Genomic DNA, 14,929 nt, shown 5'->3' on the forward strand with positions numbered 1-14,929 from the left:
TTGTAACCTATATTTGTTTGCTCATTGACACAAAATAAATGTTCTCCAACTGTAAAATCCTGAAACATTCAAATTATATTAAAAAGAACATAGCCGTTTGGTCGATTAATGAGTTGATTGTGTCTTGGTCGACCAAAAGATTTATTTTTGTCAACTAATTTTGGAGGAGATTTAAAAAAATTAAAATTCACAACTACAGAGAGAAGGCATGTTGTGAGATCTTTGAAAATTTGGGAGTAAATTGTGAAATAATCTACCTTTTTTTTATAGATGATGGACTGTTTCCTGTTACTGTTTACTAACCCTAGTTGGCTTTATACATATTTAAATGTAATTTCCGTGATGTCTCGTAACTTTGGAGAAGAAATTTAGTGGGCCGGGTCAAAAAGTCTCACATGGGCCCTCTTAGTACAAATTAATACGGCCCCAAAGAACTTTTGCCTGCACAACTCCAACACATTTTAGTCGACTAATGGCTGCAAAAAATGTGTTTTTAAGTCAACTACAACCCTGGTTTGTTTACTTTTCTTTTCCCGAGGCTAAACCCACACGACCTAAAGTTTTACACTGCATGTACCTGTTTATAGAGGCACTTTTCTGTCTGTGAAACTAATATTTAGCCCAATCATCACTTTCCACTTGCTGTGTTGTATCAACAAAGAAATAAATGTGGCCATTCCAGTTTAGCAGTAGGGAAAAACATGATATACTTGCAGATACGTGTTGTCATCATTATTTCAAATAAAAATAAAGTTTGAGTCTTTTGAGCGCTCGTGTTGTTACTTGCTGCAGACAAAAGGTGTGGCAACTGTGCCAAGACCAAATCAGGCCTAATCCTCTCCAGCTTTACCATAAGATCCAAGTATTGTATCTTCATAATGTTTTTTCCGCTCTGATGGACTTAAATACATTTTTATTCTTTAGTGAATCCACTTATTATTGTGTAGCCTTTTGACCCCAGACGTCTGCACATAGTGTCATATTGTCTGCTTTGTTAAGGTACTGCTGCCTGTCAGGCGAGAGCTTTGAGCTTCAACTGAACTGTGATTTGAATAGATTTGAATGTTTGTCCAGTATTTGTCTTCATTCCTTATGGAAATCATGGTTATGAAACACAGATCGGGCATCACTTCATGACCACTGACAAGTGACGTGAAGAACACAGATTTTCTTCTTCATTGGTCATTGCACTGAATCATGGCCTGTTTGTGGATAAGTAAATACAACAAGTGATTATTTTGTCTTAAAGTTTGTGTTTGAGACTAAAACTATGTGTCACATTTACACCACATAAAAATACTGGGACTAAACATGTGACGAGGCCAAGACTAAACCAAGGCTAAACCAGGAAAAGAACAGGAGAATAGCAAACCCACAGAGGCCAGATAAAATATTCTCTGAAGGAACAAACTTGAAAAACTGATGATTAATAATGATAATAGAAACACATTCAAGGTTTTACTTCATACAGTCATATGGAAAAACTTGGAGCGATCATGTATTTTAAAATGAATTGTTAATTAACATGTTCTGTAACAAGGCATTAGTGTGAGTATGGAGTTGATGCCGATTCTGTAATATATTGCATGTGGTTCCGAACCTTTTTTGTCTCAAGTACAACATAAAAGTATTGTAAGCTTTGTCTCACTCTACTTCCACAAATGAACTATAATAAATAAATATTTGGAGTGAAATGTGTGCATAAAAAGTGCATAAAAAGACTTGCTTGGACCTAATTTGAAGGGTCTGATGTGGATTCTTTCATTTTGGACGCTGCTTATACACAGTTAAATATATGTTTGAGTGAGAGGTTTGGCTGTGGTGTGAAGCCAGGTTTAGATTGGTGTCTGCGCTGATTATTGTAAACCAGGATTAGTAACACGCTGCTCCGTCACTACTGGGCCATAAATACACCACATCATAGTCTGAAAAGAATGGATGTGCTACAATACTGGTATTTTATAACGAGGGATTGAAACAAATATCTATGTTGTGTTTGTAGAAGACTATATTGTCATTTTGTACTTATAATTCATATTTAAATATAGATTTGAACAATTAGAAGTACAGCAACTATTTATTTATTATTATCCAATCCACGGCAACTATAGTAGTAGTAGTGGTTGTTCAAAGCAAAACATTTGATCACGTTCATTGAATCTCAAAAAAAATCTTAGATATATTTTGTATACTGTAACGTTTCCCAAAATAATTAGCAATTTGAATGCCACAGTGTTAATCTAAATCTATATATTTTCACTATAAAAAGAGCATAGTTTTGTGTTGTGAGAACTCCAAATAATGTTTGTCTTGTGAGTCCCACCAGACAAATGTGATGCAACCTTTGTTTTGCACTGTGTGGGAGCAATATCTCAGTGGAACAGACATACTTGTCTGAGCATTGGCTTTTGAGTGTCTACAGTCTCGCTTTTATTTACCATCGAGACTTCAGATGGTACAAAACACTTTAGAAAGGCCTATTTATAACACTGTAAATCCAGATAAACCACAAGGTTAATGCAAGTTCAACAGAGCAGTGGTTTTCAACTGCGTTTACTGTCAACCAGCTTTTCATTCATTAATCCATCTTTTCTTTTCTTTGCATTTAATGAATTGATGAATGGCCAATTATGTTATTTACCAACAGTTGTACTATAAATCAAATCTTTCACAACAATTCAAAATGTCTTTACAATAACTGTGCTTCTGATCTAGCTTCCCTATAACCTACATTTCACAATCAGAATCTGAATTATTTTTATTCATTCACAAAGGGAAATTCTCTTTGACCAGCAGAAGAAAATAGGAAAAGACATTCTTAAAATGAGGAACTAATTAAATATCAGCAAATACAATAAATATGTTATCCAAGAAAAAAAGTAACACAAACCAGAGTAAAGATAATATTGCAAAATGTATTGTAGTGTAATATTGTATATGTAGACTCAATAAACATATTTTTATTTCTTGTACATATACTTCATGAACATAAACTCTTTAACATTTCTGGAAAAACATAAATCCAACACAAATGCTTCATAGAATTTCCTCAGCAATAACTTTTTGAATACATTTTCAAGTGACAATTTAAAATGTTCTAACATGATCAAAACATGAATATAGAAGTATAATATAATAATAACAATCAAATAGCCGAGTGCAACAGGTTTTTGAAAGACACGAAATGAGCAAATGATTCTGTCAACAGGAATGTACAGTGGATGCAAGCACAGGCGATCATAAACACTATCAATAAGCAATTATAAGAGCAGCATCGACAAATCATAACCGCAAAATGTGTACGCTACAGCAAAACAATTCAACCGCTAATTGTAAGGCATTTTCAGTGATAACATGCACGGGTTGGGCCAGTGGTTCTCAACTGGCGCTTTGGGAGACTAATTAAATGGGAAGATTGATGATATCACTTTTAATTTTAGGCCCCGCTCACGCACAAACATCAACATTTGAGATTTAACTGGGAATAAACCTGGAGTAGACCACGAGTAAGGGTGCGTTCACGTGCCGGTTTAGTCCCAGTTTAGTCCCGGTTTAGTCCCGGTTTAGTCCCGGTTTAATTCTGATATAGGGTGTGTTCATGCTTACACAAAGACAAAGACCACATTCAACAAAATTGGGATTAAACTGGGAAATTCTGAACTAATCCAGGACTAGACCAGGACTAAACCCGGACTAGAACAGGGCTAAGTAATGTCTACATCTGGACTAAACTGGGCTCAAACGCCCATAGACTTGGTTTGGTCCCGTTTTAGTCCTGGTCTAGCTCTAGAAGAGTCTTCGGGTGCATTCACACGCTAAATTGACCACATCTAAATTGGGACTAAACCAGGACTGAAGCCAAAACTAAACCGGAACATGATCAGGACTAAACAAGGATTAGAAGAGGACTAAAGCAAGTCCACAGCAGAAATAAAATTAGTTCCATTTAGGTATGAACGCACTGTGTTTAAGGGTGCAATATTTGGTCTTAAATTTATTCCATTTTAGTCGTGATATAGACTTGGTTTGGACCCTTTCTAGTCCTGGTTTAGTGTTGGATTTAGTCCTGTTTTAGTCCCAATTTTGATGTGGTGATTGTGCAAGTGTGAACACAACACAACCCAAACCTAGAACAGGACCAAACGTCACGACTAAAGCGGAGTCAAACCAGAGCAGCTGTGGCTAGTAACACGCTCTTAAAATATTTGTGCCATCAATGTTATGGTTACATTTGTTTAAGCGGGTTGCTGAAACAAACATTAGAGCGCCAGTATTGAACATTACATCCCTCGGTCCAGTTCAGAATCACAGGGCTAAATACAGTGGCAATGACCATAAATATACAGTTTACATGTAGTTATAAAAGTAGAAAATTTCAATAAGACGACCGATTGAAAATATACAGCTTTTCGGATTTGATTGTCCAGAACAGTGGCTAATACAATGTCAAATACAGGCTCAGTCTCACACAGCCCAGTAGTGTCACATTAAACGGTAAAAACTTCACTTTTAACACAGTAAAACACAAACACTTAAAGCTGCTAAAAACACTGGCAGATGTAAATCCATGCGAAAACACAGATATAGTCAACAAACCGCACAACAATTTAAAAACACATCATTTTTTGGTCTCAGAATAGTTTAAAATCTGGTCTGTAGTCTGCAATGCAAAACGTCCATAAACCATGCACGAGGGTACCATCAATACAAAACATACAACATTTATATCAAGTAGTGTTGTTAGAGAGGGGTGTAAAAGTGTTTTAATAAAGTTACAATTCCATGACAACATAATTTAAAAAGGTGCACAATGTATCTCACTCAAATGAATATCTTTAGTTATGAATGATTTGTGGCTTCTTGAAAAAGCTCTATGAAGCTCTCTGAAAGTGCCTATGATAGTTTGGAGAACAACATTTAATAAAATGTAGTTATGATCATTATATTTAAAATTTTGCCCCAAAGAAATTACACATTTTAGCAGAGTTTGGCCATTTTTAGGTTAATTTCACTTTTGCAAATCATCACATTTGGAAACGTCCTAGAGTTACCTGGCAACTATCTTTTATACTGGGCCAAAACTCCTCTAGTTTGACAGAAAATATTATTTAACAAATAAAAATATCTAAAAACCGTTTTGACCTTTATCATGTTGGAATTGATGTTTAAAGTGTCCGAAAAATGTGTTTGTGTATAAATTGTGCCAAACTTTCGACTTTCTTGGCAAACTGCCACTTGATTGGTGTAAAACTGTAATTTATGTGTACAATAGGTGCTATCCAACCAACTGAAGTGAAAATGAGAAGATCATAAAACTTTACACTTTATACACTTTAACCATTGTGAGATAGCACCAGTGCCTCAGCATCGGTCTATACTCTGAGTACTTATTTTGTCCTTCAGCATTAATGTGTAGGCTACAATTGATACACATCATTTTGCATATAAGAAAACAAAAACAAAAACAAAAACATTTTTGCACAGTATGCCATCTGTTAATCGTTTATAATCTAATGTAATATATCAGTCTCCTTCATACAAGAGGGAGTTTTGGAGTCATTTCTAGGGGTTGTAGAGCATTACATAAATGTTACCGGTACTTTTTCTTCAGCAGTTGGAGGTTTGGAGGTGACTTTCGGTCAAGATGGCAGAGAGGCTGGTGTCATAGAAACCGTCTTCATCCTCTGAGCTCAAGGTGGAACCTATAGTGGAACGATGGCTTGAAAGTCCTTTACGCCTGAAGAAAGAGAAGTCTAAATTAATATTTGAATCTAATGACGGTTTATAATTAAAGAGCTAGAGTGCCCCCTGCTGGACTGAAATTGCATGGGGCAGAACTACTTAAGTCTTTTGGGTCTGTCATGACTTTGAAGCACAATACATTGTTGCAGAAAATTATAACATTGAAACCTCTTCATGCCACTCATAAAATAACTATAAAGCAAAAAATAAATGAAACCATAATTAGTCACATAAGTTCAAACCTTTAAAGGCTCAATATTATATTACCAAACAAATAAAACGTACAAAAAAACAAAAAGAAAATGTCCCACACGTTAGATATTTAGGCCCTAAAAATATTGTTCTAACTATAATTGATTAATAACTCAACATAGTGATATTTGTGATCCAAAGAATTCTTTTCAGCAGACGATGAAGCTAAAAGTTTCCAAGTTGTTGCAAAGGTAAAATCTCGAGTCCCAGGTAAGTTCACCATTTATAACATCAGAAAGCAAATTAAAAAAAAATAATCTAAAGTGTAATGCAGTATTGTTCTTACTTGAGCTCTGACTCCATTGCCGACACCTTTGCCTGCAGCGCCTCCTGTAGTTCCTGTTGTTCCTCTAAATCTCGCATGACTTTGCGCCGGACGCCCTCCAAACGCTCCACCTCCAGCTCGCTCTCGTCCACCTGCCGCTTCAGAGCCTTCACTCTCAGGGTCAGCTGTGAAAGGGACAGGACCGGGTTAGAGGGGCAGAGTCAAGGGTCAACAGGGGTCGGGGTGAGGTCAAGCTAGGGTCAATTATGGGAAATTTAGGCCTAATTTAATTTAGGAATGAAGGTTAAGGAGTGATCTGGGTTGATGGAGAACATAGCTATAATTAGTAATGACAAATGACAAACAAAAACAACAACACTGGTACTCAAACTGTGGTTTATGTACCTAACTTTGCCAGCAAAATGAATTCCCGTGTTTTTTGTGAATTCACAAACACTTGAGAATCCATCTTGCTCTAGCTGAACTGCTTGCAGTCCGGATCAGTGGTAAAGAGGACAATCACACTTAGGGCCAGCAGGCGGGACTAGAACCAAAGAGCAGCATTGTGGTTTGGCTGGAAGTCAAAACAAGCCGAACCAGAACAAACATGGCGACATGTACTTGGGCCTCTTTTAGGAGAAATACAGTGTATTTTGTTTTTCAAAAACGTCCACACAATGGAACTTTGTACAGTTGTGGATGAGAAAGAGGACTTGTGCTTTTCTGAACACTGGATTTAACACAATTTAGATTTTTCTGCTTATTCCGCTGTTGTGACATCAATCAGTGTGAAGTATTTTTTTTCTTTTGGCGAGAGCCTTCCCAGACTGATTCATGTGAAGAACTAGATTGAGAGTGAGACCCAAATCCATCTGGCGTGAGCCAGGTTAGCATGTACCTGTAGATGTGTACCTTTTAGTTTTAATATATAGTTAGTTTATTAGTTTTCATAAGATTGTGACATGTTTGCTTCAAATTGTATAAATCAGTAACACTTTTAGTAGCCTTAATAAAGCATGAAGAAAGACTTTAATGCACAGTATGTAACAAGTGGAATGTCACCTGCACGAGTCAGGTTTGTGGAGATACAAGTCCGCTAAAAGTAAGGACAAAAGGTTTTTATGAATGTTTAGTGCAATAAAACCACTTGAGTTGTATTGTCTGCATACATTTCTAACTATCTGCACTGTATTATCTTATGCCAATTTCTTCAATCATACAGGGCCCTTGACAAGCTTGAATACAGCTTGTATTCAGATAAACATGTTTGTAACCGCTGAACTGCAACAGTATTTTAACTAGGAAACTGCAAGTAAAATGAATGATCTGTACCTGATCCCTCTGCTCCACATGCTGAGTCCTCTCCAGGTCCAGCGTCGCATTGAGCTCCTTCAGTTTCCTCTCCGTTCGTCTTTGAGAGGCCAAAATGCTGGCCTTTTCTCTGGGAGCAGAAAGTTCACAGTAAAGGCAAGGCAAGGCAAGTTTATTTGTAGAGCACATTTCATACACAAGGCAAATCAAAGTGCTTCACACAGCAGGAAAAATGCATTCAAATCACAAAGAAATTACAGAAACAGAAATACAATAAACTGAATTAAAAATTATCAATCCAACTGATTGTCTAAACTAATAAAATCACAAATAAAGAAGAGTGCAAAGAAAAAATCCTTTCAGTCATATGCGCAGCTAAACAAAACTGTTTTTAGCTTAGATTTGAACATTGTCAGAGTAGAAGCCTGTCTCACATCTTCAGGAAGACTGTTCCAGATTTTAGCTGCATAAAACTGAAACGCAGATTCCCCATGTTTTGTCCTGACTCTGGGCACCAGCAGGAGGCCGGTCCCTGAGATCCTCAGAGTCCGAGATGGTTCATATGGCACTAACATATCCAAGATGTACTTTGGTGCTAGGCCATGGAGAGACTTGTACACAAGCAGAGCTGCTTTAAAGTCTATTCTCTGAGCCACAGGGAGCCAGTGCAGAGACCTGAGAACAGGACTAATGTGATCATACTTCCTGGTTCTAGTCAGGACCCGAGCAGCAGCGTTCTGGATGTACTGCAGCTGTTTTACAGCTCGTTTGGAGAGACCAGTGAGCAGGCCGTTACAGTAGTCTAATCTACTGGAGACAAACGCATGGATAAGTCTCTCTAAATCTGGTTTTGACACTATATTTTTGATTTTGGCAATGTTTTTTAGATGGTAAAAAGCTGCTGATGTTATTGATTTGACGTGGCTGTTAAAGTTCAAGTCTGAGTCCATTATTACCCCCAGATTTCTAATTTGGTTTGTAGGTTTTAGAACGAGACTCTGGAGGTGACCGCTAACACTTTCTCTTTGTTTCTGTGGGCCAAAAACAATTATTTCAGTCTTGTCTGAGTTCAGCTGGAGAAAGTTGTTTTGCATCCACACACTGATCTGTTGGATGCAGTGACAGAGTGAATCTACTGGTCCATAGTCACCTGCCGACAGTGAAACATAGATCTGAGTGTCGTCTGCATAATTGTGATAGGACACATTTTCACTGCGTATCAACTGACTTAACGGCAGCATGTAGAGGTTGAACAGAAGGGGACCCAGGACTGACCCTTGGGGCACACCACAGGTCAGGGTCATGTGGTCTGAGACACAGCTACCAATTTCAACAAAGTACTTCCTGTCTTCCAGATAGGACCTTAACCAGTTTAGAGCAGTGCCAGTGATGCCCACCCAGTCCTCTAGTCTCTGTAAGAGGATCCCATGATCTACAGTGTCAAAAGCAGCACTCAGATCTAACAGAATTAAGACTGAGGCTTTGCCCGTGTCAGTGTTCAGGCGGATGTCATTTGTCACCTTGACAAGAGCAGTCTCAGTGCTGTGATGAGGTCTAAAACCTGACTGAAAAACATCAAATGAGTTGTTTATTAAGAGGAAATCTGCGAGCTGTTGGTAAACCTTTTCAAGGACTTTGCCCCAAAATGGCAGATTAGAGATGGGCCGGTAATGACTCAGTACTGCGGCATCAAGACTGCTCTTCTTTAGGAGAGGCTTTATGACCGCAGTTTTCAAAGACATTGGGAATGTTCCAGATTGAAGCGACATGTTAACTATGTGAGTGAATGGTGCTAACAAACTGTTCAGCACAGACTTTAGAAATCTGGTGGGTAACACATCGAGGCAACATGTAGATGAACTCAGACTGGTGATGATCTCATGGACAGTTTTGTCAGTTACTGATGCAAAGTGAGTTAGCTCTAAGTGTCTTGGTGGTTTTAGGGTAATTTTTTGCATTGTGGGATTTATAGCATTTTTAATGCCCTGAACTTTGTCATTAAAGAATAATGCAAACTCATTACACTTGGATGTGGAAATGAGTTCTAACGGCAGCTGAGCTGGAGGGTTTGTTAATCTGTTTACTGTGGCAAACAGGACACGCGAGTTGTTACTGCAGCTTCTAATCATTTCAGAAAAATATCTTTCCCTAGTTCTACATAAGATTAGGTTGTACATGTTCAGCTTCTCTTTGTAAATCTCTTTTTGAACCTGGAGCTTTGACTTGCGCCATTTCTGTTCGGCCCTGCGGCACTCCCTTTTCTGTGCCCTGACCGAATCATCATTTCTCCACGGCGCCTTCTGCTTATTTTTAACCATTTTAGCCTTTATAGGGGCGATGGTGTCCAGAACATTCAAAACACTAGATGTAACAGAGTTCAACAAATCATTTACATTAGAAGTTTATCATTTCCATAAACAGTGCACCTGTGCCATCACTTATGTGTCTCCTCTGAACAACTGCAGGACCAACCGGTGGTTTGGGAGAAACAGACAGGTCAAAGAAGACACAGAAATGATCAGACAGAGCAACATCGATCACATTAACATTTGAAATATTTACCCCCTTTGTAATTAAGATATCTAGAGTGTGTCCTTTGCTGTGGGTGGGGCCTCTCACATGCTGAGTAAGACTGAAGGTTTCAAGGACAGCATCAAGCTCTTTAGCGTTTCTGTCACAAATATTATCAACATGCACATTGAAATCACCTGTAATGACCAAACCATCAAAGTCTGTGCATATGACTGAAAGCATCTCAGTAAAATCATCAATAAAACTTTGGCAGTGCTGGGGAGGCTTGTATAAAACAATGAAGAGAATGGATGGAGACCGTTTTAGCTCCATTTTAAAGGATACATACTCAAATGATGAAAACACCCCAAAAGACAACCTGCGGGTAATTATTTCATCTCTAAAGACAGCACAGACTCCACCCCCTTTTTTGTTTTCTCGTGTTTCAGATTCAAACTTAAAGTTGGGTGGAGCAGATTCTATCGGAACTACATTTCCTGTGTTTTTGTCAAGCCATGTTTCAGTTAAAAACATAAAATCAAGATTATAAGAAGAAATACAATTATTAATTAAGAGAGATTTGTTACATAAGGATCTGACATTTAGCACAGCAAGTTTCAGACTAGTTTCAGTGGGACTGGGCTTTATCTTTTCACAGGGAATATGAATCACATCTCAGATTGGGCCTGACTCGCATTTTGTTTTTCCATCTGTGTGATGATGTGACTACAGAAATAGCACTAGGGGGGGCTCTTTTTACATAGGGCCCCGGGTTGGTTTGATTTTTAATGTGACAATAAGTCCCGGCAACGCTGAGACCCAGTGCATCCTAGCTATGGGAGATACCAGGTGAAAGGCGAGGTTGGATGGGTGGTGGGGCTTTTGTAGGTGTAGTCGGCTTGTGCAGGGAAGAGTTGATAAGTATTGACATAGCCCTTGCTATATTGGGCGTGAGTGGAGCCATCTTAATGCCTGATTTGATCAGACTTTCAAAATGGCTGGGAAGGCCCATGGGTGAGAGTGGAGATGAGAAGGAGAATGATGAATCTTTAGTGGGAGTAGATGTTGCAGGGGGAACCCAGGGCTGGTGTGAAGGCAGGGGCGATGACAGGGATGTTGTTGGGCTTGTCACAGATGGGTCCAAGGCCTTTGAAGACTGTTCCTTTGCTGGAGGCGGTGGAGGTGAATGTGGAGCAGCTGGAGCTGAATCCTTTGCTGGTGGTGGTGGAGCAGCTGCTGATGAATCCTTTGGTGGAGGCTGAGGTTGTGGTGCTTTTGATGTTGAAACATTGGCTCGGTCTCTGGCTGATGGAGCAGGAATTCTTCTCTCATTCCTCTCTTCTCTAACTATCTGCTCAGGACCCTGTCCAGGCCCAGTCCAATGCCTCAGAGCGTGGAGCAGGTTCTCTGTCAGCACCCTCACTCCACCTCTGCATAGGTGGGGGCCATTTCTCTTAAACAGGTCCTCTCGTTTCCAGAATAGATAGAAGTTCTCAATGTAGTGTAGTCCTCTCGGGGAACACTCTTTGGACAGCCATGTGTTCAGCTGAAGAAGCCGGCTAAACTTGTTTATCCTCCTGTCGATGTTTGGAAGACGTCCACTTATGAATGTTTTGATTTCCATTTTATCAAGCACGTCGAATAACTTCAAGAAGTCTTTTTTCAAAACTTCAGTCTGTTCCCGCCGCATGTCCACTGCACCCACGTGCACAATCAGCTGTTTAGCTCCTCCATGCTTAGCCATAATATTTGGAAGGAGTGACGTTGTCTCAGAAACAGTGGCGCTTGGAAAAGAATGTGTGTTTATCTTTTCATGCGTCACGTGACTTATCGCGCCGTCCCCAACCAAAACAATCTGCGTGACCTTGGCTCCTGGCACAGATCCTCGCTGTATTTTGGCCACGTCATCTTTCCTTTTTTCATTTAATTCCATCTCTGAAAGTGATAAAAATCTGTTTGTGAGCTGTATTTTAGGTGACTTCACGTTATCTTTGTATCGTTTAGGCTTTGCTCCAAGTTTGTTCCAAGAAACAGCCTGGTCTTTCTGTTTTTTAGACAGTTTTGGAAACGACACAGAGTCACTGCGGTTTAGGTTGAAAGTAGCAGTTTTTCTTGTAAAAAGTGTGCTCTTCTTACCATCGGTTGACACAGGAATGGTATCGTGAAGAACTTTTTCAGATTCCAAAACAATTATCCGTGTTTTCAGCTCATTAATTTCTTGTTGATATTTCCGACAGCGTTAACAGTCTTTCTCCCTTCTTCTCCCGGACATGTCGCTGGCGTCAGATATGTCGTTAAAACTGGAAAAATGTTCTTAAAATCCTTGGTTTACTTGAAAAAGTCTAAAGCAAAAATGTTTGGAAGACAAAAACTGATTAAAAAGCTAAATAAATAAGGAAAGCAGCGATAGCAAGCGGAGCGAGCAAAAAAGCGTGTGCACTCTTCGGAAGCAGGAACTTGTATTACAGTAAGTACAGTAGTAAACACACGATCATCCATTATTCATACAATGCATTTGAAAACGGCAGTAAGGTTGTTTTTTTAATCGAGTTTATTCTTTATTTACCTTTAAATTATGCTTATATTATATTAGTATCTTAACTTCATATAAAATCCATGTATATGTGCATGTTTTCCTGTTATGTAACACACTTTGCATTACCTTTTGTACGAATTGTGCTCTACAAATAAACTTGCCTTGCTCAAACTGGAACAATCACACATTTTCTTACACGACAAATCAAGCTGTTCTACGTAATTGTCTTGATCATTATGCCGTTTTCCTTCAGTAATCTATTGTAGTTCTGCGTCTCATACCGCTCTTCACTGTGGAGTCTCTCCTCCAACTCTTGGATCTTGCTCTCCATCAAAGCCAGGCCAGCCGTGGGTCGACTCTGGCCCTCCATGTCGGCCACACGAGTCCTCAGCTCTTTCATCTGTCAGATCAGACGTGAAATACAGTCAAGCGATGTACAGTCTATTTAAATATTGATAAGAAACATTTTATAGTCTGATAAGTTTGACATCTCAAAGTGCATCATTAAACCACACTAACAAAGATATATATATATAGATATATTCCAGAACTTCAACACCACTATTCCTCTGATTTACTTTCTTTTGCCATTTGTTTGTGTAGCAGTTTAGTATAAAAGTATTAAGAATAAGGAGAAACAACTTTATATCTACAGCGACGGTTCACAGATAAAAATCAATGAGTGCTCCACTAACACAAATACAAATACATAGAATTATAAAACTGTAAAATAAAAAGGAAAAAACAGAACAGAACTAAATTAAGTAATAACTGGATGTATGTCGGTGTAATCCCTCATTCGTCCAGGCGTGTTCCATAGTAGAAAAAGCTTCAGTTGTAGTCATCTGGACTCAGTTAGAAAAAAATAGACGTTTCGACTCTCATCCAAGAGTCATTGTCAATAACAGAATTTAGATTGAGAACTCCGATATTTATCCTATTCTGTGGTAAGACCCACCCATTGGGCGGAGCCTTCCTGAAGTAGAAAGAGTTGTTGGTTTCAACAGAAACTCCCTTCTTGTATCTACCGAGCTAGCCTATTCAGAATCTTAATGGGCTATTAGAATCCTCTTTGTCTTTGTGAGACCCTGGCTCAACCACCCTGAGTACCTGATTAGCATCTAAATGTCCTGGTCCTGGTCCTCTACCTTTCCAGGGGTTCAGTATACCATTATAGATACCAGGAAGATTGAATCTTAGCCCTCCATTCCTGTTTAAAGAAGGTCTCTCTTTTTTAATTTTATTTTTTTTTTAATTTAAAAAAAAAAAAAAAAAAAAAAAAAAAAGGATTCTAATAGCCCATTAAAATTCTGAATAGGCTAGCTCGGTAGATACAAGGGGGGTGTTTCTGTTGAAACAAACAACTCTTTCTTCTTCAGGAAGGCTCCACCCAATGAGCTGGACTTACCACAGAATAGGATAAATATCGGAGTTCTCGATCTAAATTCTGTTATTGACAACGACTCTTGGATGAGAGTCGAAACGTCTATTTTTTCTAACTGAGTCCAGATGACTACAACTGAAGCTTTTTCTACTATAATAACTGGATGGGTATTTGGAATAATTAAAAACAAGGACAAAAAGCCTTTACTTAATTAAAGTGTAACTTAAATATAACAGCTTACTCTTGAAATCAGATGGTTAATTTAATCTGTGAAGAACGTGTGTGTGTGTGTGTGTGAGAACGTAATTTGACATTTACTGTTTATACTTTTTCGTTCTACCTGTCTTTCGAGCGCACTTTTGTCCATCTCCAGATCGTGTCTCGCCGAGCGCTCCTGCATCAGCTCCGAGCGCAGTAGGTCCACCTTAAAGTGAGAGGAGCAGAGTCGTCACGGGGCTGAAATGTTTCTGGTTTTATCCAAATGTTCCTGTGGCAGATTCGTCTCACCTGATCCCTGCTGCGGGTGACGCGGTCGTTAAGGAGCTCCACGCTGCTCTTCTCCTCGTCCAACTCAATTTCCAAAGTCTTAATTTTATCCTAAAACACAGCCATAGAAACAAAAACGGTGAGCTCAGTTTGAACTTTAAAGTGGACAAATTATTTATGTACCAAACAATAGTAGTAACAAAAATGTAAACTATATAAATGTAATGAACAGTAGGCTGCACAGCATATGCTCAGAAAAAAAAAAAACGTAACAGTTAGTTCTGTTGTTACTGCTATTTATACTGTAAAAATAACAACTATTAGCACTTTTACAAAGACTATTACTACATTAACAAGCAGTATTAAGCTGCCCCTTAATTTACAACCAAGATAAGAATGTAATACAAACTTTACCATCAAAGTGGAAGAACATGCAAAATGA

At 38.7% G+C, this 14,929-nt stretch overlaps 1 protein-coding gene across 2 annotated transcripts in view; it reads right to left on the minus strand.

Annotated features, from left to right (window-relative positions):
* Positions 1-2,940: 2,940 nt before the first annotated feature.
* cgnb (cingulin b) overlaps positions 2,941-14,929 on the minus strand; it is a 34,799-nt gene continuing 22,810 nt past the window's right edge. For both annotated transcript variants that reach the window (XM_072447989.1, XM_072447990.1), the window contains exons 15-20: positions 14,509-14,598; positions 14,342-14,425; positions 12,899-13,017; positions 7,592-7,700; positions 6,281-6,444; positions 2,941-5,737 (exon numbers count right to left, since the gene is read on the minus strand). In XM_072447989.1, the coding sequence (XP_072304090.1) occupies positions 5,608-5,737; positions 6,281-6,444; positions 7,592-7,700; positions 12,899-13,017; positions 14,342-14,425; positions 14,509-14,598 (696 nt within the window). In that variant the 3' untranslated portion in view covers positions 2,941-5,607. The remainder of the gene's footprint in view (positions 5,738-6,280; positions 6,445-7,591; positions 7,701-12,898; positions 13,018-14,341; positions 14,426-14,508; positions 14,599-14,929) is intronic.

The sequence above is a fragment of the Eucyclogobius newberryi genome, unplaced genomic scaffold (genome assembly GCF_026437365.1).
Source record: "Eucyclogobius newberryi isolate DKJ021-1_F unplaced genomic scaffold, fEucNew1.0.hap1 SCAF_16, whole genome shotgun sequence".
NCBI lineage: Eukaryota > Metazoa > Chordata > Actinopteri > Gobiiformes > Gobiidae > Eucyclogobius > Eucyclogobius newberryi.